This window comes from Equus przewalskii, chromosome 3, assembly GCF_037783145.1.
Source record: "Equus przewalskii isolate Varuska chromosome 3, EquPr2, whole genome shotgun sequence".
NCBI lineage: Eukaryota > Metazoa > Chordata > Mammalia > Perissodactyla > Equidae > Equus > Equus przewalskii.
The window spans coordinates 99,743,618-99,768,593 of NC_091833.1; the positions used below are offsets into that span (position 1 = coordinate 99,743,618).

At 46.6% G+C, this 24,976-nt stretch overlaps 1 protein-coding gene and 1 long non-coding RNA gene across 4 annotated transcripts in view; one reads left to right on the forward strand and one right to left on the reverse strand.

Annotated features, from left to right (window-relative positions):
• Positions 1 to 17,590: 17,590 nt before the first annotated feature.
• LGI2 (leucine rich repeat LGI family member 2) overlaps positions 17,591 to 24,976 on the forward strand; it is a 31,328-nt gene continuing 23,942 nt past the window's right edge. The window contains exons 1-4 of one of the 3 annotated variants that reach the window (XM_070613053.1): positions 17,591 to 18,017; positions 19,946 to 20,017; positions 21,575 to 21,646; positions 23,629 to 23,700. In XM_070613053.1, coding sequence (XP_070469154.1) covers positions 17,815 to 18,017; positions 19,946 to 20,017; positions 21,575 to 21,646; positions 23,629 to 23,700 — 419 coding nt within the window. In that variant the 5' untranslated portion in view covers positions 17,591 to 17,814. Of the gene's footprint in view, positions 18,018 to 19,584; positions 19,863 to 19,945; positions 20,018 to 21,574; positions 21,647 to 23,628; positions 23,701 to 24,976 lie in introns of those variants that run through there. The other 2 variants (XR_011538249.1, XM_070613052.1) reach the window with 2 other exon arrangements.
• LOC139082346 (uncharacterized) lies at positions 20,428 to 23,407 on the reverse strand. The gene is made up of 3 exons (XR_011538250.1): positions 23,031 to 23,407; positions 21,405 to 21,834; positions 20,428 to 20,651 (listed from the first exon to the last, which is right to left on the reverse strand). It is a non-coding gene; the product is annotated as an uncharacterized lncRNA (long non-coding RNA).

The following is a 24,976-nucleotide window of genomic DNA, read 5'->3' on the forward strand; positions in this document are numbered from 1 at the left end:
TTAACCTCTCTGAGCCTTGGTTTCTTCATCCAGGAGAAGAGGTGAGGACTAGTGTGACAGTCTGTGAGAAGAGGCCTCCCAGTCTCCTAGAGAAGGGGTTAATCTCTCCACGTGTGGCCTGTCCTGCTCTGAGACGAACGGCTTCCTTTTCCCAAGAGTTCTTCCACTCTATTCCCAGGTTTGGTGTGTCCCTAATCATTCACCCAGTGAGGGGGCTGAACCCCACTGAGCCCCAGTGTAAATGTTCAAATGGATCTACCTTCTGTGGGCTTCACAAAGGGCCATCGGCGACCACAAAACTGCTAAAGCTTGGGTAAAGAACAAATCCAGGGAGAATGGTAAAATCTCGTAAAACCGTAAATTGTTTCCAATACTCCTGAATACTTTAAGAGCCCCTATTGACATGCAATTGACATAGGACTTTCTAATTATTCTTCCCCACTCATGAAAGCAAATCTTGTAAGAGCCTTTACTCGGCCTCCATTTTCAGTTCTCTTCGCCTCATGTACTTGAATATAATTAATTTCCACTTTTTGACACATAGGAAATAAAAATCTCCCTGTTATGCTCAGTGCTTTTGGTGTCATCATTCTTCAGCCTAATCTGCCATTTTCTTGCCTTTCTCCTTTGCCTCGTCCTTACGTGTCCTGTGCTTAGGAGGCAATGTGGACTGTGAGAAACGCCACCCCCACCGGGGTCAGAAAGTAGTGGAGGTGAATTCTAATGCTGCATCTTCCTGGTTAGGTGAACTCGGGAACAGGACTTAAATTCTCTAAGCCTCAGGGTCCTTATCTGTGGAACAGAAATGGTGATTCCTAATATGAGATTTAAACGAGGTCTTGCTTGCTGTGATAGTTAGCATTCTTACTAGCAAACAGCAGAAAACTCAACTCAAATTGGCAAAAACAAAAAAAATAGAATTTATTGGCTCATGAAATAAAAAAATCCAGGGAGATGGAATGTCAGACACTTGACTGATAACGTCACTGGGGGACACCCCTCACACACGCAGTGGAGCAGAAAGGAGGGGCTGTGACCAACCCGGGTTATGTGAGCCTTCACCACTTATTACACATTCCTTTTGGATCGAAGACCCACTGTGCGCCTACATCTGCAAATATCAAAGGAAAATGATTCTGTTGGTACACATTTCAGCTATCGGAAAACTTTAAAGTGTGTTTTGAAAAATTTGGATATGCAAATCTACTTTCTCAACTGGAAATTTCATGAACTCCACATATAGATAAAATATTTCTGATGCAAATTTAGTGCCATCAGGATAAATTATTATAAGTGTAAAATACGCTGCTGTATACTATAAGTATAAAATTCAGGGGCTGGCCCCGTGGCCGAGTGGTTAAGTTCGCGTGCTCTGCTGCAGGCGGCCCAGTGTTTCGTTGGTTCGAATCCTGGGCGCGGACATGGCACTGCTCATCAGACCATGCTGAGGCGGTGTCCCACATGCCACAACTAGAAGGACCCACAACGAAGAATACACAACTATGTACCGGGGGGGGCTTTGGGGAGAAAAAGGAAAAAATAAAATCTTTAAAAAAAAAAAAAAAAAGTATAAAATTCATCACTAAATTTCAAAGGCTTAGTATGAAGAAAAGTAAGAAATCTCAATAATTTTGATATTGATTCTATGATGAAGTGATATTTCTAATATCTTGACGTAATGGGTTGAATTATGTCCCCCCAAATTCATACATTGAAGTCCTAACCCTCAGTACCTCAGAATGTGACTTTATTTGGAAATAGTCATCGCAAATGTAATTAGTTAAGTTGAGTTCATGCTGAAGTGGGGTGGGATCTAATCCAACAGGACCAGTGTCCTTAGAAAAAGAACACCATGTGAAGAGAAAGAAACACATACAGAGGGAAGGCAACGTGAGGACCCAAGGAGAAAGCCCAGGAATGCCACAGATTTCCAGCACACCGCCCAAAGCCAGCAGCGAGGCCTGGAAGAGACCCTCCCCTCAACGCCCTCAGAGGGAACCAATTCTGCAGACTCTTTGATTTTAGACTCTTACTCTCCAGAACCATAACATGATACATCTCTGTGGTTGAAGCCACCCAGTTTGTGGTACTTTGCTGTGGCAGCCACGGGAAACTAATACACTTGGGCTGAATAAAGTGTTTTTTTGGATTTTTAAAGATTGGTACCTGAGCTAACAACTCTTGCTAATCGTTTTTTTTTCTTCTGCTTTTTCTCCCCAAGTCCCCCAGTATATGTTTTTAGTTGTGGGTCCTTCTAGTTGTGGCATGTGGGACGCCACCTCAACATGACCTGATGAGCAGTGCTAGGTCCATGCCCAGGATCCAAACCGGTGAAACCCGGGGCCGCCGAAGCAGAGCACGCAAACTTAACCACTTGGCCACCGGGACGGCCCCTAAAAGATATTATTAAAGTTAATTTCACCTTTTGTGTTTATACTTTTTAAAAATGTGGTTACTAGAAAATTAAAAATTACGTATGTAACTTCCATTATCTCTCAAATGGACAGCACAAGGAAAAGCACAAGGATTACAACGTGCAAGACAGGGAGACCTGACCTACTTAGGGAGTTCAGGAAAAACCTCCCCAAAGAAGCGATGTTTAGATTGAGATCTAGAGAATCATTAGGGCTTAATTAAGTGAGGGAGTAGGGAAAGTGGGATGTGGAAGGGCAGAGAGCTCCAGGCAGAGGGAATGGTCTGGGCAAACAGGCAGAAAAAAGCACAGCTCTTGCGTGAGCCCTCCCCAGTAGCCACATGCCGAAAGTTGTCCAAATGAAAGACTCCTCTGACACAGAGTGGTTCAACTCCTAGGGGGTGAATTGCCCCCTGCAGTCCCACCCCCACCTGCTGAGGGGTGCCATAGCACAGAACCATGGACAGCACGGTCAACAGGAATCAGGAGGGAGTCAACGGTTTATGGGGAACACTGTGTATAATTGAAAGTTGAGAGTAAATAATTTAAGAAACACAGATATAAACAATTCAGGCACTCTTGGAAGATGAGATGAGCCTGTTACCAAGTGTAATGATTTCAAGTTACTCGAACATTCTCTAGTCGTCACTCAAATGAAACAGCTCCAGTATGCCCCCCCACGGGTCAGTGGGGGCTGTGACTTTATGTGTCCTTTTCATGACAGGTAATAGGGCCAGTTTTTATTGGGTTAACAGAGATAACAACCCCAACAGCCCCACAAGGATTTTATTGAGTAGAAACCAAGCAAAACCCACCACATTCGAATTTCTGTGCCCAGAAGAGGAATCCCTCCTCCATCCAAACGCAGGACGTGAACCCAACACTCCAAGCTGAGAACTTTACGCATGAAGAAGGCAGAACGAAAGGAAGGGGAGAGAGACGCGGACTCGTATAGGTATTTCTGAGCTAAGCCCTGGTGCCGTTAAATAGACCTAATATCTTAACTTGTGAAGAAATTTGCTCTACTCTTTGAAAAATGGAAATGTGGATGGTTAGCGCTAGAAGAATATCTTCGAGACCATCTAATTTTGCCTGCAGTCTAATTCTCCGCTACCTCCATGCCCCATTGAAATTTTGAAGCATTGAAAGTTTCCACAGCATAGTGTTGCCATTCATTCATTCATTCAAATAACCACTTATGGAGCCCAGAGAGGTTAATTTACTAAGGTCATGGGGCAGTTGGTGACAGAGTTTGTCCTTTTTGGCTGAAGCATCACTCCCTATGATGAAAGCAGAATTTAAGAAGCCAGTCATCACACTGTGTCACAGGAACCTGCTCGTCTTTGACTAGAGATCCACATGACTCAGGGGTCTATAGCATCTTTGGTCCTCCCTGACTTCTCTTGGTATAGCTTTTCCTCTTCAATAGTGCCCATTCCAGTTGCTCCAAATCCCAATGCTGTCCAGAACACTTTGCCAGGCACACTATGTGGATGCGAGGATGGCATCCTTCCTTCCTTCTTTCATCTGTTCATCCAACAAATATTTGAAAGTCTATGATATGCCAGGGACTGAGTTAGCAAAGGGACTAGGACGGTAAACCAAGCATCATGCTCTCTGTCCTCGGGCTCCCCATCTCAATGCCATCACTCATCACTCATTCTCCAGCATTAATTGAGTGACTATTCAGTGCCAGGAGCTTTTCCAGGCCTTGGAGAGACAGCAGAAAACAAGACAGGCAAGGTCTCTGCCTCCGTGGAGGTCACATTCTAATGAGAAAAATAATAGTAAACAAATAAATCAGCCAATGAATAGACACTATGTCTAGTAGTCAGAACTGCTTACAAAGAAAAAGCTGTGGGAATTGATGGCGGGTGATGGAGGTTCCATTTTAGATGGGATGGTGGCAGGAAAGACCTTGCTGAAGACAGGACACCTAAGAAAAGATCCGAATGAAGTGAGGGGTGGACTGCCACTGAGTGAGTGTGAGTACTGTAATGGGTCATTATTCCTCCCAAGGGCAGAACTGACAATGAAGGAATCCTGTGTTGTCTTGGTCCCTGTGGTGCCTGAGTCGGGGAGGGGTCTATCAACAAGGCTGGAGTCTTCCCAGCAACCCTTAGTGTGCCATCCTGGGCTGACGAAGTTGTGTCTGAAGTTGCCCAACATCCTTTTTGGCTGGAGACAGTGCAGCCAGGGGACTGTGGAGAGCCAGCTGGAATAGTCAAAGTCAGAGTGACCGAAAAGAGACTTGCCATTTGAGAATGTATCTCTCCTGCCTTCTGGGAGTCCTTCATCCGTTTAGGAGAGGGGGAGCATCATTTTCCAGAACTGCTTGATCAAAATCTAATTATCCCTGGAGCCATGAATTTGAGCAGTGGCGTTCCTGTCACCTGGCGCTGGGAAATGGGTCAGCAGCCAGGACAGAATGTGCCGCTCTCGCCAAGTGGGCAGCCTTGCCAAGCACACACGTCAGGGATGGCCACTCAGTTTTGGTACAGAGACACTTTCCCAGCTGAACACACCTGTGTTTGGCACCTTATTAAAAAAGGAACAGTGGACACAACTCTCCTAGACAGGGGAACTACCATCTGGCCCTGCTATTCACTCTCCTGATGGGCACTGTCCCTCACCGAAGGTGGGCAGCTTCAAGTCACGACATTCTCAGTCTCAGCACTCAGCAGCACTGGAAGCTGCCTCCTTGTAACTCCCCTCTTTGCATCCAGGACATGTAGCTCTTCGTGCTCCTCCCTTCCTGCTCATTCTTCCCCAAAGCTCACAAGCATCATACCTTGAAAAGCTCTAGTGTCATGTGGTCTGGCATTCCTGTATGAGGACATGAGACCCAGAGGCATTTGGCTGATTCAGCCAATGCCCAGCAATTGGTCCAGGGCAGAGCCAGGCCCCAGGGTCTTCCCTCTGCTCAATGTCGCCTCATCCTCTCCGTTCAGCCCTTTGCTTTCTCCTTCACTGGATTTGGTCTCCATTGCAGCTCTTAAGTGGTGACTAAAGTACCACCCTCAGCCTGCTCTCGCTCAGCCAGGGCCTCTCTGCTCCATGGAGAACTTGGTAGGTTTGACTTGACTCTCCAGCCTATGAAAGGCCAGAACCGTGCCCATGATTTCTGCGAATTCAGGGCTGGGTTGTTGGGGTCCCTCTGCTGTGGGCCTCTGCTCCGAGCACACAGTCTCTGTTTCACTCAGTGTGGGCATGACCTGAAAAGGCTCCTTTGTTGGCTTTCACCAAAGAAAATCACTCATCCTGAGCATGTGTGCTTTTGGTAGTTTTCCCAAAGATTGGGGAGGCATGGGGAAGGGCTCAGAGCTAGCAGAGTCTGTGTCATCTCTCACTCTCTGTCCTTCCTTCTCTTTCCCTATTCCTCCAGCCCACTCTCACCTCCAGCAAAACATTCTCCTCTTCTTCTCCTACACGGCATTTGCAACCTTTGGAGTGTCACGCTTATAGTATTTTTCTAAGCAGACCCATTGCTCTCCTTGGTGACAAATTAAAATGGCAAGCAATAAGATATTGGAAGATATGAGGGAGTCATTTGGTGTAAACCTAATTTGGCCTGACTTTGTTTTTCCAAAAGGGCCTAGCATGGCTGTTGAGCATGCATTGTATATCTGCTCTAAGCATTTTCTGTGTCCCAAAGGCAAGAACAAATGGCCTTAAGATAAAGGTGCAACCTCCCCTCACTGGCATTTCCTTAAGGATAAGCAACTCTCCCTAGGCTAGGAACCGATTGCTGCGCTCACCTGTGACCACCTAGCTCGAGACAACAGACCTGCCACCCTGCTGTGCCCACCAAGATGGCAGACCTACTACTTGCTGTGTCCATCAATCGCTGTGCCAACAGAGAAGTCTTGTGACTATTGTAAAAGGACATTTCAATCATATGTGAAACATGCTTTTTGAGGGTATATAACCACTCTGTACACCCCACTTCTTCGGTGTACTCCTTCCTTCCTTGGGGAAGGAAGGCCCTGGGTTATATGGTCCTCACATTTAGCTCAGAATAAACTCACCCCAAGTTTTCATTTATAGATTGATTATGGATTATTTTCATTGACATTGGCAAAAGAAAAACCCAATCTCCACCCCTAAGACAGCAATGATCTCTCCCCCTGTCTCTCCCAAAGCCCTCCTCACCCAGCCTCCTGACTGCATTTCAGCTGCAAATTTCTACCTGGCTCCTGGGCACGTCTATCCAGATAATCCTTCCACAGACAACCCAGTGCTGGGCCCAATTTCCTTCTCCTCTAGAATCCCTCCTCCTCCTCCTTGTCCTGTTGTGTGCCCTCCCTGGCCAGCAGAGTCATTGGTCTCAAATTCACCCACGTTAGGGGACAGCGTAGGGCTGAGAATGGACTTTCAAGTCAGATGATCTGACTCTGATTCTTGAATCTGCCACTGCCTATGCAAACTTAGGCCAATTACTGAATTTCTCTGAGCCTCAGACTCTTCTCCTGTATGTTTAGGATACTTATACCTCCTTGGCAGAGACATTTCCAGTCTTAAGTAAGATAAACTAATACAAAGATCCTGGCACAAGCAGGCATCAGAAAAGTGTTAGCAATTACTCTTGCCGTCGTTATTAATCAATGGCTTTGCTCATTCCATTTCCTCCATGCAGAATGTGCCTCTCTCGTATCTGTGTGTTCAGATCCTACCTGTCCATCATGGCCTATTCCAATGATAGTGGTCCTGGAACCTGGTCCTGCAAGTTGGGAGAACTCATTCCCTCTTCCGTGCATTTGTGGCCATCTGTTAAGCAGTGGATTTATAAGAAGAAATCATTGCTAACTGTCTCTTGGATCCAAAAGACCTGAAGATTTCCTGTAACAACTTTTATCGAGTTCCTCTTAGTTTTTGTCAACTGATCAAACCCAAATGTCTTTTTTTCAATAGCAATTGTTGTATGATTTCTTTCATTTCTTTTGTTATCTGTTCCTTAAGTGCCAGCTCTTTGAGGGCAGAGTTTAAGCCTCAGGAATCCTTGTCACCTCAGTCTTTTGCTTAGGGTTTGCCATATTCAAGGAGCTCATGGATATGTATTGAAAGTGCTCAAAAGATGTTTGTTGAATCAACCAATGAACTATGAAAGTGCGGAATTCAATAAGAAGCACTTATTGGCTCCTGTTAAGCGGTGAACTTCTGCAGAAAAAAATCACTGCTAATATTCTCTTGGGTCCAGAAAAGGCTGGAGATCTTCTGTAACAGCTCTTACCAAGTTCTCCCCAGTTCTTGTCAACTGGCAAAGCCCAAGTGTCTTTTTCACCAGTTTTAGCAGACCTGGAGAATTGCAGTTCAGGTGACGTGAAAGGCCTGGCTGCCCAATGGCCAGGAGTGTGCTTAGCTGATATTCTCGAGCTGTTAGCGCCTTTGGCCGTCACTCTTCTCTAAGGGAACCCCTGGACTATGACTGAGCAAGGCAGTGGTACAGGGCCGGCCATTCCTGCCTGATGCAGGACCACTAATAGGCAGTCTGCTTCGGAGCCCCCGCAGGCTGACTGAGCTTTGTGGGGTCTGCATGGCAGTCTGACGGCTCCCCTGCCCTGGCCGGGTTCTCTCCTTTTTCTTTTACAAGCGTTATTCCCTCGTAAGCCTTTTGAAAGCTCCCTCGTAAGCCTTTTGCGCTTTCAACTCTGGCTCAGTCTCTGCTTCCCAAAGATCCCAAACAGCACACCACTGCAGACCAGTGTCCCAAGAGAGCCTAGAAAGAGCCAGAAGGAAGACTGACCTCATTTTCCAGGAGCCGTGCACATTTATGGCAGGTGAGGAAATATGGAATACTGAGCTGATCTGACAGCACCAATTTTGGTCATATTCTGGCCATCAGAAGCCTTTTCTGGTGGCCTGCCCATATACCAGAAAGGGCATTAAGGGTTCTTCGGTTTTTATGGGGAAATCCTGCTGAATTACATTGTCCAAAATATTATAGTAAAACCGATCAGAGAGAATGCTATTCTCGTGGCAGATTTTCTGATTTCCCAAATGAGTCCAGAAACAAGACATTATTGATGATTCCTATTATTCTTCTCAGAGGATAAAAGATAAAAATAAATAGTACTGTCTTGGATTGTAACCCCAGGGAACAGCCACAGCTCACACCCTAATGGGGAGGGGTGGAGTGTGGCTGCGGGTGGTTTTTCCAGCTGGCCCTTTTTCGGTCTGGAGGTTCAGGACTGTCTGTGAGCTACCAGGGGGACAATGTCTTTTCTTCTCCCTGCCCTTGTCACCCTTCAGCAATTCTCTCTTGGCTTCTGGGGATTCTTGCCTCAAGCCAGGCTTCATTTGCATCATGGGGATATTTGTTGGGGCCTTCATTCTGGGCCTTCATTCTGCCACTTGCTCGTCGGCATTCATCTGCCGCCTCCTGGAATTTGGACAGGTTCATCTCGTAGGTTGCGTTTGCCTGCAAATCATCAAGACCATCCCCCTGAGGGCTTAGGAGTGGTCCTATTTAACACTGCTTTTGGACCATAGTCCAACATCAGAGATAGGCCGTCATTGACAGACACTTACGTGGTTTCCATCCATATCTTGGCTATTGTGAATAAAACTGAATGAACATGGGGGTGTAGATGTCTCTTCAAGATCCTGGTTTCATTTCCTTTGGACATATACCCACTAATGGGACTGCCGGATCACATGGTAGTTCTATCTTAAGTTTTTGAGAAACCTCCATACGTTTTCCATAATGGCTGCACCAATTTACATTCCCACCAACAGTATACAAGTGGGAAAAGATATGTCTTCAAAAACTTGGAACAAGATGGAGGAAGGAATGGCAGGGTTTCTGCTTTCTAGAATCACATGGAAGGCACTGAAACGGTTTTTTCCAACTCATCCCTAACCCTCACCCCAATACCTCCCAGCAGGATTGTGATGGCGTTGGACAATCCTGTCCACTGCAGTCCCTGACACTGTGACATTGGCTGCCTGATCTTTGGCAGGCCACTTAACCTGCCCTTGCCTCAGTTTCTTCATCTGAAAACGCCTTCTGTTCCAGGGTTATCAGGAGGCTGCCACTGAGATAATGAGAGTGAAAAGGCCTTGTAAACCTTGAAACTGCTGTATAAACATCGGATCTCATCAGTGCACTCTGAAGAGCTGCTTTATTTCTCCTGCCAGGCAGGGTAAATACCCCAACACGCAGATGCTTGAGATAGAAACACTCCCAGAACTTTTTTTTTGCTTTTTCTCCCCAAATCCCCCCAGTACATAGTTGTATATTTTAGTTGTGGTTCCTTCTAGTTGTGCCATGTGGGATGCGTGGCCTGACAAGCAGTGCCATGTCCGCACCCAGGATCCGAACCAGTGAAACCCTGGGCGGCCGAAGCAGAGTGCACAAACTTAACCACTCAGCCATGGGGCCGGCCCCAGAACTTTTCTTAACAGAGAGCAAGCCTTTATCTGACATGAGCTAAGACAGCCTGCTGAGGACAAAGTCCAGATTTACAGCTGCCTCTTCCTGAAACAACCGCTCTGGGTCAGTGTCCAGGCCGGTGGACACACCCCCTTGCCCTGCTTTAAATGATGGATCACTCGCTCTCCTACTGAATTAGCAGTCTTCAGGAGCCACATAAATTCTAAGCTCCAGTGTCATCCTCATGATCCAGAACAAGGAGTTGTGAGGTTTGTTTAAGGGGTGGAAATTATCTCAGTGCAGTGGAGGATCTGGTCTTGCCCTGGTGTAAGGGGAGTGGTGAGGAGTGTGCTGGAATCAACACCATCTTGCCCTGTGAGCTGGCTCCTGAGATTCTGTCCAGTTGCCTGAGAGCTGCTAACCCAAGCACGCAGGATGTCCACCTGGATATGCTGCATGTGCAGCGCAGGCCAAGGGCAGCAGGAATCCACAGCTGGACCATATCTACCTTGTCCACCACTGTATTCCCAGAGTCTAGCACAGTGCCTGGCCCTGAAGCCACTCAATAATATTTGTTGAACATTAAACTAATCATTTCAGCTTTCAGATAAATGCACAGATTCTGTCTCTTGGACTGTGGAAGGAAAGTGTTGGGGAAAAACTAAGATATTTCTGAGGTACTAGCACAGTTTTTTGACATAGAAAAGTTTTATTTCCTTGGGTACATTTTAAGCATCTTGAGGCGAATATATCTATTTCCAAACCTATATCTATCTGTATCCATATCCATATCTATATCTATGTCTATATTTATATCTATCCATATCTATATCTGTTTATCTCTATATTTATATCTGTACATATCCATATTTATATCTGTATCCATACCCATACTCATGTCTATATTTATATCTTAATCTATATCTATCCTATCTATATCTATATCCAAGCCCATACTCACGTCTATATCTATATCCTGATTAATATCTTTATCTATCCATATCTATTTCCATATCTGTACTCATACCCATATCCATATTCATATCCCTATCTACATCTATATCTATATCTACAGGGATTTGTGACTCTCAATGAACAGGTAGAGACCAACTTAATTAACTAATTTGTACTGCTTATAAAGAGTTTTCCCATTCTTCAACTGATTTCATCCTTCAAGCAACCCAAACCGACATGCATTGTCTTCTCCCATTTGGAGAAGAAGAAATTCAGGCCCCCAGAAGATGAGACCTGCCAAGGTCTTGCTGGTGATAAATTACTGATAAATGGTGAACCTGGAATTCAAATCAGGACCTCCAACAATGCATTCCATGGTCCCTGCACTACATCAGAGTTTCTTAGTACTAGATTCTGATGAGCTCAGAGAGAGGCTTGGGGGAGGACTCTGAAGGTAAGTTCTGGATACTTTTCTTCAAAACAACTCTTCCTACAAGACTTAGGTGGAGTGAAGAGGAGAGACCCAGAGCCAGGCCTGTAGGTAGCAGAGGAAGCCTAGTCTACTTTCTGATATCAGGGACTGTCTGAAATTCTCGCCTAGGTGTTTAGTTTATACCTGAGAGCTATGTTCAAACGCAAACGTCCCTGAGAAGGGCAGTCCAATGAATCAACAGCCATCGGGATTAAATGTTGATGCATTTCAGATACTTCCCTCAGAACGATGTGAGCTGGGATGGGTTGAGCAGAGGGCATAAGATCATAGAATAACTCAGATGATATAGAATAGGAAAATTATAAGCCCCAAATATCTTTAATTTCATCTTGATTAAAACTAAATTGAGACCAGAGGCCACAGTCTTCAATAGCAGGAACCTTGAGGGGATATATATGTCCTTGGAGAATGCAAAGAATTGAATCAACCATTGTTTATAGATAAGAGAAGAGCTTAGAGGATATTTACAGACCCATTATTATAAATTTAAGTTAAATCTGCACTCATTTTGTAACTTGTTCCCCTAAAGTAGAATTTCTAAGTCTGTTTGCTAAGAAGAGTAAAGAGATTTCCCATAAAATTATTATACTGACTTATAAATTTGAGATAATGAAAGTTTATTATATGGAAAAACTGTCCTTGTCTTAGGGGATTGGCTTTACTCACAGACCCATTGTCTGTGACTCACAGATGTACTTCTAATCAACTCAACCCAACTAAAAGAATGGGTACATTCTCTTAGAATTAGGAACATAGCTAAAGGCATTCTGGTAAATATAAATTAAGCTACGTATTTGTCAGGGTTCTCCAGAGAAACAGAACCAATAAGATATATAAGAGAGGATTTATTATAGGAATTGACTGACTCAGTTATGGAGGCTTAGAAGTCCCATGATCTGCTGTCTGTAAGCTGGGACCCAGGAAAATGGGGAGTGTAATTCAGCTTAGTCCAAAGGCCTGAGAATGGGGTGCAGGCGCAATGGGGTAAGTTCTGGTTTGAATCCAAAAGCCTGAGAAACAGGAGCACCAATGTCTGAGGGCAGGAGATGGATGTCCCAGCTCAAGCAGACAGAGCAAATTCCACCATCTGCCACCTTTTTGTTATATCTGGGCCCACAATGGATTGGACGATGCCCACCCATCTTGATAAGGGGGATCTTCTTTAACCAGTCCACGGAATTACATGCTAATCTCTTTCTGAAATGCCCTCGCCAATACTCTAAGTGATTAACTTTTTTAAAAAAGTGCAAAATTTCAGAATAAGTAGAAGAAAATAGATGATAAAGGTAAGAGCATATATTAATGAAATAGAAAACAAAAACTGAACAGAGAAAATCAACAAAGGCATCACTTGGTTCCTTGAGAAAACTAATAAATAGACAAAACCCTGGTAGTACTGATCAAGAGAAGAAGAAAAAATACAAAAAAAAAAAAAAAAGGTGCAGAATTTCAAAATTTCCTTGACAAAGCAGAGGGAAAGAACATCACAAAATTGGAGAAAGAGGGAAAAGTTCATTGAAAGGCAGATCTGGGGACACTTACTGAGTTCTACCTGCCTGTCAGTTGTGTCTCAAAGTTGCTACACATTGCCTCTGATGTCTGAGTGGATTAGTGGTGTCTGAACGGACTAGTTAGGGTTCATTTGGTTGCAATGGACCAAAACCCGTACTCTGACTAGCTAAGAAAAAAGAAGAATTTACACATAACTGAATTTCACATAACTGAAGAGTTGAGTGGGGTGACTTGATGTGAGGTCCAAACAACACCATCAGGATCCCGCTCCTCCATGGGTGCCTTTCTCAGGAAGCTGCACAGGTTCTCAGGCCCACATCACTACAACTCCTTGGCCAGTGGAAAAGTGAGACTGCTTCCTGATATTTCAAGCATAAGCCCTACCAAGGGGTTTTGTTAGCCCTAATTTCTGTTTAGTGTTCATCACTAAACCAGTCACTGTGGCTGGGAGAATGGAATATTCTAGAATGCTCTAGTCTAGATGACGTGTACAATGGGAGATGGAAATATACAAGTGAGCCACACGGATTGAATATTGAGAAGGAATCATTGCCTCCAAGGCAAAATTGTGTCCTGTTGTCACAAGAAGGGGCAGCTGATGCTGAAGAACAAATATCCCACAGGTGTCCATTACATGGTGGTGGGGAGGAGGTGGCAAAGGTCACCAGAAACCATAGCCAGGGTCTTGAGGGCCTTTCAGCTGATTTAGGAAACTGCATGAGATATCCACAGGGAGCCCTTGAAGAACATGGTTGAATTTAAAAGGCCAATCTGGGGCAGATTTAACATGAATTCCAGACTGTGACACCCACTGAGTTTGTAAAGAAAGGAAATGATGGGAAGCCAGAAACTGCATCTACATTTGACCAGCAGCCAACCACAAGAGTGGCATATCGGGGTGATGTGGTCAAAGAGGGATTGGCAAACTCTCTGGATAAAAATAAAAAGGACAAAACTGTTTTGGTTGGGTTTTTTTTTTTTACCCCAGGGAATCCAATTTGTAGCCGTTCAAACCAAGAGCCTTTGAGGTTTGGATGAATAGTTTTTCTTCCGTTGTTACAGCAAGGATCAGAGCCAGAGTGTTCGATGTTAGTGAAGGCTTTCCAAAGCTTACAGTTCTGGAGGGAAGACCAGCTTGGGCGGAGGGGGGAGGAGGGGCGGGGAGTTTAGTTGGAAAATGGGGGAGGGGGATTAGAAGCATGATGAGGTCTCTGAGATTCCTACAAGATTTACAGTTTGCTTTAGAATTTGAAGATTATGTTTGGTTTAAAAATAGATCCCCCAAATGCAGTATTCTTAGACTTACCCTCTTCTGTAAGAATTCTGTTTCCCCTTGCTGACTGACGGCACCTGAGAGATATTTTCTCTTTAATGTCTGTATGTCCAAAATGTCATTCATTCATTCATTCCCTCACTCATTCATTTATTCAATCAACTAAAATTACATTGAGGGCTTCCTGAGGGAGAATCAAGGTTTCACCTAGGGTATGAAGATTTCCCAGGCACCACCCCCATCTCCTCCTCACCATCCCCATTGGTCATTTAGCTGCCAACTCAGCATCTGCACGTGGATGCCTCATGGACATTTCAGAGGCAACATCTCCAATACTAAACTCTTGCTACATCTCCCAGCCAAACCCTCTCCTCTTCTAGGCCTTCTCATCTCAAGAAATGGTGCTTCTATCCACTCACTGGCTCAAGCCAAAACCTGGGAGACATTCTTAACATTCCCTTCGACTTCACACCTAAATGCGATCAGGCATCCAGTCAATATTGACAAAACGAAATGACGGGTGGTTGAATGAGAGGGTGAATGAATGAACAATGCTTTGAGCTGCCCACACATGCCACTCCAGCCTGCACTACTTTGTCCCCTGCAGGAATGTGTGCTCATGTCATGGAGATGCAGCTTAAGTAAGTGTACATCTGAACAAGGATTTTTACATTTTGAAAAACTTGCTATTTCCTGGAAACAGATTGTGTCTCTCTGATTGTCTATGAAGTTTTTTTTTTTAACCGCTGAAGATCTTGGAACCAAACCAAAGTAATCTGCATTTCCATTTTTACATCTTGATTTATAAACTGCACCTTATAATTTACAAGCACTCGCTTACTTAGTGTCTCTAACAGAGCCGAAACAAATACCAACCCTGCCAGCTATGCTACTCAAGTCTTCTCTCTGCACTCTTTCTATCAGGAACTTTCTAGTTTCTCAGGCTTGCAGGGGATGCGCTAGAGTATGGGGAGGGTAAGGATAGTAATAATGATGATATGTCACATTTCTTTAGGGAAGAGGAGGGAAGGTCTCATTATTCCCATTTTATAGATGAGAAAATAGAGGCTGGAGATGGGAGTGACATGACCAAGAAGGTTTGCTTATGAGTGGTAGAGCCAGGCCTAGAGTCTGTACCTCTGGAATTCCTCATGCCAGGGGTCTTTCCAGGACACCAGACCAGGCTCTCCCTACCTCAGCACGAGCGACATTTTGGGCTGGATCATTCTTCGTTGTGCATTGCAGGATATTTGACAGCATCCCTGGCCTCTCCCCATTAGATGCCAGTAGCACCCACATCACTGTGACAACCCAAACTGTCTCTAGACATTGCCAAGTGTCACCCTGATTGAGAACCACTGTGCTAGACTGTGCCCTTATCTTTGATCAAAACAGAGGCACAAATGTTAAGAAAATTCTTCTTCTTTTACAGCCCCTCACACCCACACCCCGGCCTGCTCCCTCCAATCCTATGGTTTAGCTGAGAATTGCCCTGCCCACAATATCACATGGACCAGAACAAACACCTAGGACCCCCCGTATGACACTGGGTGCTATACATTCTTGATCACATTTAACCCCAAAGGTGGATTCAACGATCGAGTCTTTGAGTGGTCATAACTTGCCCACAGCTAGTGAGTGGCAGGCTGGGATGCAAACCCAAACCTGTCTAGTTCTGGGGACAGAGAGCTTACTTGCCCACCCTTCCTCCTCGCTTCGCTCCAACACAGCTGAGAACCAGGTTTTCTTTTCTTAGGTCTGCAAGATGGTACCGCATTTGAGAAGTCTCACTCCTCCTCTCTATAAAGCAGAAGCCCATCCCTCTTAGGGCAGACGTCTATCAGGCATGCAGGACACACCTCCATGCTGGTGGGTCCATGTGCCTGTCGCCCTCTCCAGACTAGTCTGCAGCCTCAGCCCCAGCACTGGGCCTTGCTGAGAAAGCCTTTGTGGAGTGCCTGCCGCCGTAGGAGTGCGGGCTAGACACAGCAGCCAGTTCCAGAGTAGGATCCTCCTGGCTGTGTCTTGCGTGACCTTGGGCCACAGAAAAACATCTCTGAGCTTGATTGTCCCATCTATAAAACAGGAAGACCCACTTCTTGGGGTAGACTTGAGAATTAAATGATGATAACCATAGACTGGTTCACATCGATGCTAGGTGCTGGGAAAATGGTGACCTGCCATGAATGTCCAACTCTCTCCATGGAGTTACCTGTGACGAACTCACTTTCGATTCCTGAACCCCTTTTGGTCAGTCTGTGACCCCCATGTAGCCACGTGGAGTTACTTCTTTAGAGCTAATTGCCTAGCTAGACCTCAGGCTCCCTGAGGATAGAGCCTGTCCCTTTGTCCCCTCCCACAGTGGCCAGCTGGGTATGTGCTGAAAATGATTGCTGAAGGAGCAATAGCATTGATGACTCCTGTAGTAATAACCTTTTGCACCGGGTACCGCCTTTTCTGGGTATATCTTCACATATGAAATGGTTTTCCTTGGTTAGCATCCTGATGATGGTGCCCTTGATTCCCCACTCCCAGTAGTTCTGGCTCTCAGCCATTATTTTCCTTCTGCTTTGGCCATTTTCTTTGATTTCCCCATTTCACACTACCTTGTGGTAAGACTCAAGCTCAGTGGATCCAACGTGCAGAGGACAGGAAGGGCTCAGTGGGGCCCTGTCCCAATCCCATCCGAGGCTCCCATCCCCATCTCTGCCCAGAGACGGTGGTTACTCCTCAACCACCAGCCAGTTACTGATGCTTTCTGCGCCTCAGTTTCTTCATCAGTAAATTAGGGCTATTACTAGGACCTGCCTCAAAGGGTTAGAAGATTAAAGGGACAGTGCCTAGAATGTATCACGCCCTCGCTCAATCTCTATTAACAATTACCCCCTGTCCTTTAATCGGGGTGGCTGGGGCGCCAGTGAGCATGCTGAGCCAGGGAAATCTTCACAGGCTTTGTAGCTCTGTAGCAGGCAGCAGGCAGCCCCGAGGCGCAGGCAGGGGTTGGCAGCTTTTCTGTGGGGAAAGGAGGCTGGCTTCAGGAAGCCCAGGGTGCAGGGGGACGCGAAGCCAGACCCCACTGCCCCACCGCAAAACACAAGCAAAGCCATCCCCGTCGAACCACTGGCAGCATTCATTTCATTTCTTCTCGAAAATTAATGAAGACTGCTCAAAATTCAGCACCGAGTCTCCCCTCCCACTAATCAAGCCAGTACCCCCGGCCCTACTTTTTGGGCCTCACGTTTGGGCCCGGCTACAAGGAGCCCAGGCCTCCCCCAAATTATTGAAGTCCTTGGAGGGACTTCGGGGATCTGCTGCCCCACCGCTCAGCCAGGCCCCCAGGGGCTCTCCGTCCTGGCCGGCCCCTCCCCCAAGGTCCCCCAACTTTTGCCTCTCGCCGCTGCTCCCGGGGAGGCTCCGGCAGGGTCGGGGAGGGGGCGGCGGCCGGGCGGGCCCCGAGGCCCCGCAGGCCGGCAGGGGCGCGGCCCCCTCCCCGAGGGCGGGCGGCCGCCCCGCCGTCTCCATTGGCCAGAGCGGGCTGCGGGCGCGGGTGCTGATGTCAGGCGGGCGCGAGAGCGGCGGGCGCAGCGGCGGCGGCCGCCCAGCAGCCCGGGCGCGGGTGGGGGGGCGCCGAGTGGGGGTGGCGGCCAGCATGCTGCTCGGCTGCGGCTCGGCCTCCCACACCCGCGGCGCCCTCGTCCTCGCCAGCAGCGGCGGCGGCGGCGGAGCAGCGAGCGGCGCCCGCGGCCGCAGCGGCGCAGGGTCCGAGCGCGCGGGGCCCGGGGACCCGGGGACCCGGCATGGCGCTGCGGAGGGGCGGCGGCGGCGGCGGGGCGCTGGGACTGCTGCTGCTGCTGCTGAGCGCCGCGTGCCTCATCCCGCCGAGCGCGCAGGTGAGGCGGCTGGCGCGCTGCCCCGCCACTTGCAGCTGTACCAAGGAGTCCATCATCTGCGTGGGCTCCTCCTGGGTGCCCAGGATCGTGCCGGGCGACATCAGCTCCCTGTGAGTGAGTGGGATCCCCCGGTCCCCGCCCCACCCTGCGCCCGCCGCCGCCGCCGCCGCCCGGGGAGTTGCCTCTGGCGCTGGGACAGCACGACCCGGACCCGGCTCCCCAGCCCCATTCTTTGCGTTTGGGTGGGGGCTTGCTATGGGACGTGGGTGGAGGCTCGGGCCCTGGGGAGGATGGAGGGAACCCGAGACCCAGAGTCTGGGAACCCTGACAAGTCGCTGTGGCAGTGTTTCTCAAAGTATGGCCCGCGGGCCACCTGCATCAGAGTGACCTGGAGAGCTAGTGCCAATGCAGATTCTGGGGCCCGCGCCGAATGAAGCAAGGTTCTGGAGTGGAGACTTAGAGTCTGTATTTGGCGTCCCCAGGTGATTCTAGGATGCATTAAAGTTTGAGAGAATGTGTGCTTTGAGGGGTAGAGCTGATAGCGTAGGGGCGCGTAGAAGCGGGGAGCGTGACTGGAGTGAGTGCGGCTGCGAAGGGGTGAGGCCTTACTGTCCCACCTCAGGTCTGGGGAGGTGGTTTACGCCCGGGCCTCCGCCGACCTCTCCACGCTGCAGCTTGTGAAGAACCTGGGTAAAGGCATGCAGCCTCTGGAAGTGGGGGTCCGCCCCATGTAGCCTGGAAGAGGGGCGCACAGAGGACTCGGCAGAGCCCGGGGCATGTGGGACTCTCCGCCCAGTGGCCAAGCGCTGGCCATCAGCCTGACTTCTTGCCCTGGGTTCACAAGGGCTTCTTGTCCCCCTCCCCACCACACTTTGTGTTGGCTGCTTTTTCTGCCCGCTGGACATAGGGACAGGAAAGAGCTCCACGGTGTTTATCCACCTGCTAAGAGGTGCTTTCATCCTGCCCTCACACAGCCACTCAAGCCACATGACCAGCTCTGTCACGGCTGTGGAAGGGGCTCTTGGGCTACAGCTTTACGGCTGGGAAACGCTTCCTGCTGAAATGACTCCCTTGTTCCAGGCCAAGGTGCTGGGGTGATGCCCGCTCGGTTACAGAGGCAGAGAACCCCGGCAGTGAAGTTGCTTGTGCCCAGGGCACTTCCTCTTGTGCCACACTGCCCTGCCTCGCACCCCAGACGCCGCACACAGGCCTGGCCCCAGGAGTAGAGGGCTTCCCGTTGGCGCTTATAGAAAGTCAGGAGGGTCTGGCTGGCAGGAAAGGGGGCCTTTGGATTCCTAATATCTCGAAGTCGGGTGACATGAAGGATTCCAGAAATTAGAATTCCCCTTGTTAAAGCCTTTAGACCAGCAGCTACTGGATTGATCTGCATGTTAGCTGAAATAATTCTGAAATAATATATTGAGATCCTGCTGTGGCCAGAAAGGACAGGGAACCTGGTGGGAAAAACAGTCAAGCTTCTTGCCCTCTCATTGACCGTTCTATCTGGCAGATGGCATTGCCTCCCACCACACATTCAAGTTCAGGTGTCTCTGAGTTTTTCCCCAAGGCTTTCACGGTGCATTTAATCGGAAGTGCTGTGAGTGTCTTTCAGAGATGTGCTCCCAAGGGGAGTGGTTAATCCTATCCTGGCGTTCTGTGGGCCCACATTAGGGCTGTGTCTCCACAAACGGAATCATGGGCAGAGGTGAAGCAATTACCCCTTTTCAGCCACGGCCTCGTGTAGTTAAGTAAAGGAGGCGAGGGGATTGATTCAAACTGGCTGAGAGAACGTCTGTGGAAGGAGCTGGACTGATGGCAAAGGTTTCTGTTAGCCAGACTAGTTTTCGTATTGATCCAGTTCATTGGATAACGGCTCGACCCTTCTCCTTGCTACCCCTGAGAAGCTCCTGGCCAACTGTTTTAAGCCTCGTTCGTGAGGAGGAGCTGAAATACAGGTGGAGGATGAGACCGGTTGCCCACCCTGCCTGGCACTTCTAGAAGCAACCTAGGCCCCGTTGTGTTCCTCTTTTGTCTACAGGAGCCTGGTAAATGGCACGTTTTCGGAAATCAAGGACCGAATGTTTTCCCATCTGCCTTCTTTGCAGCTGCTGTAAGTATGGGACGTGCTCTCTGAAAATGGGGATCCGGAGGTGCGGTCCCGGGGGGAGCAGTCCCTGCCTCTTTGGTGTCAGTCCTTCCTAAAATGCCCGAGGTAACCCTGGCTGCTCTTAGAGTGAACTTGCCCTGTGGTGTCCCCACGGAGCCGAGTCCCAAGGCTGTTCGCTTGGTGTCCTGTCCTTCTTTTGGCACATTTTCCTCAAGGACTTTATTGTAGATCCCAACGCCCTTATCCGGCAACTGGGGACATGATTACATTGAATTACGACCTGAATTTCTCCTAAATGAACTGTTTCCCCAACACCTCCCTTTAAAAGAAAACCTACATTTTAAACTCTTCATGTTACTCTGAAAATAGAAGTATTTCTAGTTGACTGAGCACGTAAACCGTGGGGCAGCATATACATTTATATGCAAAATTTTGTTTAGTCATCCTATCACCCCTACGAGGAGGGTATTTTTATTTCCCCATTTAACAGATGAGAAGCCTGAGGCTCAGGGAAGTTAAGTAACTTGCCCCAAAGCACAGCCAGAATTCTCACCCACACTCGTAACTGCTCTGCATCCTGCCACTCCTGGCGACTGCTCGCATCGTGCTGGTGGCCCAGGTCAGTTCCTGTTTGCTGCTGAGAAGAAATGTCCAAAAAGCAGTTTTTAAAAGCAAGTCAGTGACAGGCACAGACATGAGTACGTAGCTCATTCTCTTTATTTGTATTGGTTTCTTGAATTTGAGATGAGATCAAAATTAAAACAACAGACTGCAGAAGAATATGGAGAATGGAATCCTAAATAAACTTCATGTTGATATTTTCGTTCTTGAAATGTTATGTACCTCCTTATACCATTATACTTAACATTTAAAAAACTATCATTTATTAGAAATTGTAGCTCTATTAAAATATTCTTTCTGTATGGTGGAAATACAATTTTAGATGTTTCACCAAATAGACTTAAGTGGTAACTATACAGACTATGTAAACTTTTACCAAACAAACTTAAGTGGTGACTCATAGAAAACAATGTGCTGATCAAGAGTCTTCTGAAGATTTCCTAAGCTTTTTTTATTATTTCTTATAGAAATGTATAATATAGTAGAAAGGATTTTTTTTGGGGGGGGGGGTCTCAGCTGTATGACTTTGGTCAAGTCACTTAACTTCTCTGGGCTCAAATTTTTCTAAAAGTAGAGTTGGATTAGATTCTTCTAGATCTCTCTTTTAGTGATAGCTGTGTATCATAAAGCATTCCCTGGCTGTTTAGTTGTGCTGAGCTTTAGAATGTTTTGAAATAGCAGTTATCAGGTCATATTTACTGAGACCCGCAGGCGAGAAATGTGGAGTAATGGAGGTGACCAGAAAATCTAGCCAAAGGAATCCGCTTACCATCATCCGTGAGCATCTGTGAGTTGGGTTGTGCCTCTAATGGACCAGTCTTAGGCTGAGAAGAGCCTGTGTTTGCCCGTGGACCAGAACATTCCAAAAGAAACAGAAAGGGCTTCATTATCTGACTCAGGTTTTATATCTCTGCCTTGAAATCTATCCTTTATTTTCAGGTTGCTGAATTCTAACTCATTTACAGTCATCCGGGATGATGCGTTTGCTGGACTTTTTCATCTTGAATACCTGTAAGTTCTCTGCTTTGTCCATCTGCCTAGCATTTGGCATCTCAGTAGAATTCCTGTATTGCTTTCCAAGCTGGAACACCATCTCTTCGAGAGCTTAGGGGTGGAGAAAATGGAGAAAACCCCATTCTCTTTTCAGTGCTGACCTTTTATAGTTCACTTGTGTATAAACATGCTGGGACAGGAGGAGGCTGGAGACAAAGACAGGGAAAGGAGACAAAGAAGGAAAGATATTCATTCATTCTCTGCTGACATTTAATTTGTCATGTAGTAAGCACAATTGGAAATTGCATTGGATATTTTTACCTCTCATAACTAGGCATGGATTTGCTGATCAGCCAGAAATAAAGCTGAAGGATTCTGAGGGTTACTTATTTTTAAATAAAGTCTCCCTATTTGGGGATACAACTTCATGTTTTTAATTCAGCTGTTCTATATCCTGTTCGCAGTATCTCCTGTGAGCGCTTGATGAGCGTCTGATTTTATTTTTTCTCCTTTAAAAAAAAAAAGGTTATTTTTCCCTTTTTAGATGTGCAGTTTTTTTACCTAGCAATGAGCTTGCCCTTGTTCTGATTTCTTTTCCTGATTTGCCTTTTCCCCCTTTCATGTCTTTTTTTCCCTTAAATTCTTTCATCCTTGTCTTCTAACTTTGTAATAATACTAATCCTGCTATCAGATGGGCTTTCCCTACTTAGCATTCGGAGGGGTTTTTAAAGCCTCGTCTCTGCTTTCTTATCTGAGGTTCACAGGTAGATGTTTGAATTCTGAACACATCCTGGGTCTAGGAAAACTGCTGATTTTATGTCCTCAGGAAAGACGTCTCTGGGGAACACCTTCCTCCAGAGGACACATAATATGTTGCTCTCACAGTACTCTGACGGCATGCCTAGTATGGAAAGTGCAGTCCTACTGAAGTACTGGGTCTAACTAGGTTCTGCCAAAGCACATGAGCGGCCGAGGGAGGCAGCAAATGCAAAGCTATCAGTTTTCTCTTATGAGCCCTTCATCTTACTGTCAAGGTTATGGAGGAGGAAGTTCGCTTCAGTTTATCCTGAAGTCTATTATGGAAAAGACCCCTGATTTTTTAAAAAAAGCAGACATCAGAAAGTAATCAGTACAAGAGTGAAGAACTATTTTGCTCACTAATGGCATCATGTTGCAAAGCCTCACCCTTGGACCGTCTCATCAAAGACCCTCTTACATTTCATGTAATGTGATGCCGTAAACTAAAGTTTAGTTCTCTCTGGCCCTCAGGAGTAGTAACAGTGCATTCGCTTCATACTTTTCCACGAAGACTTTAAAGCACGGCCACAGGTATTATTGCAAGGTCCTGTGTGCAAGCCCTAAGACGTCTTAGCACAGAGAAAGAAGTTTGGGCCATACATACCTTCCTTGTACCTCCAATTCCCTAGTGGCCTAGGGATCTTGAGAATCTCCTTGCTCTGTCACCCATTTGCTCAGAGATTAGACTGCAGGACACGATGAACTCAAGTTTGCCAGAAGCCAAGCTTAATGGAACTCTCCCTCAGCAAAAGCTTTAATATGGAGACATAAAACAATGGGCTCCCCTCAAGGGACAACCGTATTAACAAAAGTATTAATAGCCAGGCGCTGTGAAATGTAAGAAGGGTTGAGTCGGGAGAATGTCTGGAAGCATTCCAGTTTCGCAGAACTTCTTGCCTTTGTGTAGGGCTTTCTTCTTCTTTGTTTTTTCCCCAAGCTGTTTTTGCCCGTGTTGCCGACTCTGAATTTGAAGACTTCTGTGCTGCTTCTGGAAGGAATACAGAACACACCCTTGTGTGCATACGTTCTTGCACACATACCCTGCTCCCACTTGGAATCTGGTGTGGCTGACCTAGTCTTCAGAGATGAATTTTTAAACTTCATGAGTGCTTTTAGATTTTATTCTGAAAGCATACCAATGTCACTTTTTAGAGAGATTAAGCAGAGAAAATTCAGTTTAATCATACTGCTGTTCTCCTTAGGTTCATTGAAGGGAACAAAATAGAAACCATTTCAAGAAATGCCTTTCGTGGCCTCCGTGACCTGACTCACCTGTAAGTCCTAAGAAAAGTGTTGTAAGTTCTTTAATGGGCAGAGTAAGATTCACTTCCTGATGCCTGTCTCTTTCTGTCTGTTTCCTCCATATTGTAACATTCTCTGAAGGAAGCTGATTTCCAGGTTCCCCAGGAGGTTTCCATATTGTCGATCAGACACTTGCCTGTTGTAATTACTCACACGCTTGGCTTTATTATCTTTCCATCCTCCTGAATTGCCGTTATGGACCCCATGACTGCATGTGAATTAAGGAGCACCCTGAGCCATGAGGGGCCTGTGTCCAGTGATGGAGGAGGTGGGAAGGAAGCTAACAGATATCATACAACTACTGTGTGCCAGGCACAGTGCTGGGTGCTTACTGACCCTTCTCTTCTTTATCTTTAATAATAATCTGTGAGTCCCCATTGTACCGATTTGGGAACTGAGGCATCAGTGACTCATTGAAGAATGGTAAATGCAGGATCAAAATTAGGACGAGGTGGAATAGAGACATTTTTGTGGTTCCTCTAATTTGAATGCAAATAGCTTTTTCTTTTATGTTGGATTAATCTGCAGCTTAAGCTAAGCTCTCTGTGTTCTTTAATAGCTTTCTGGAGAAAAAAATTAAACAAATTGATTTGAATTGGCATATCAGAATGAAGCAAGTACACACACTTAGCAAATTTAGAAAACTGGAAAAAATAGTGGCTGTGTTTATGAAAATGTAAAAACAGTCATTGTCTTGGTAGGAGCAATTTATTAGCCAGGAACCAGATCCCACTTGCATGATAGATATTTTGTGTTTAAGTATGATAACATGTCTCGTGTCCATAGTCAGCTTGTCTGTGGTAAAAAGAAAATTGGGAAAATTGGAGGGCTTTGAGTGGGGATGTTGGGCAGAGGGGTAGTACCTTTAGCGTGTGTGACCCTGACTAATACAGCATCTAAAGAGGTAATCATTCACATTATTCCCTGATATAGGCAAAGGTGTCTGTCAACAGGCTCAGCAAGCGCTTGATTCTGGAATCCTACCAGGCAGAAGCTCTGCCTGAGTTAATGCTTATAGAGCGAAGAGATGAGGGAACAGAGTGGGAGGTCCAGACATCTAGATCAGCACAGTCAGTCCTGGAGAGCATGAGACTCTCATTGGCATTATTGCTCCAGGTTTTCTTTTTTTCCTCTAAAAGTCTTGATTTTTTTTCAAATTCAGCTTAGATGCCAAATCCCCACATTCCCGTAGAGGCTGAAACAATGGGCTTGGGGTCACATAGACTTGGGTTCAGATCTCAAGGCCTT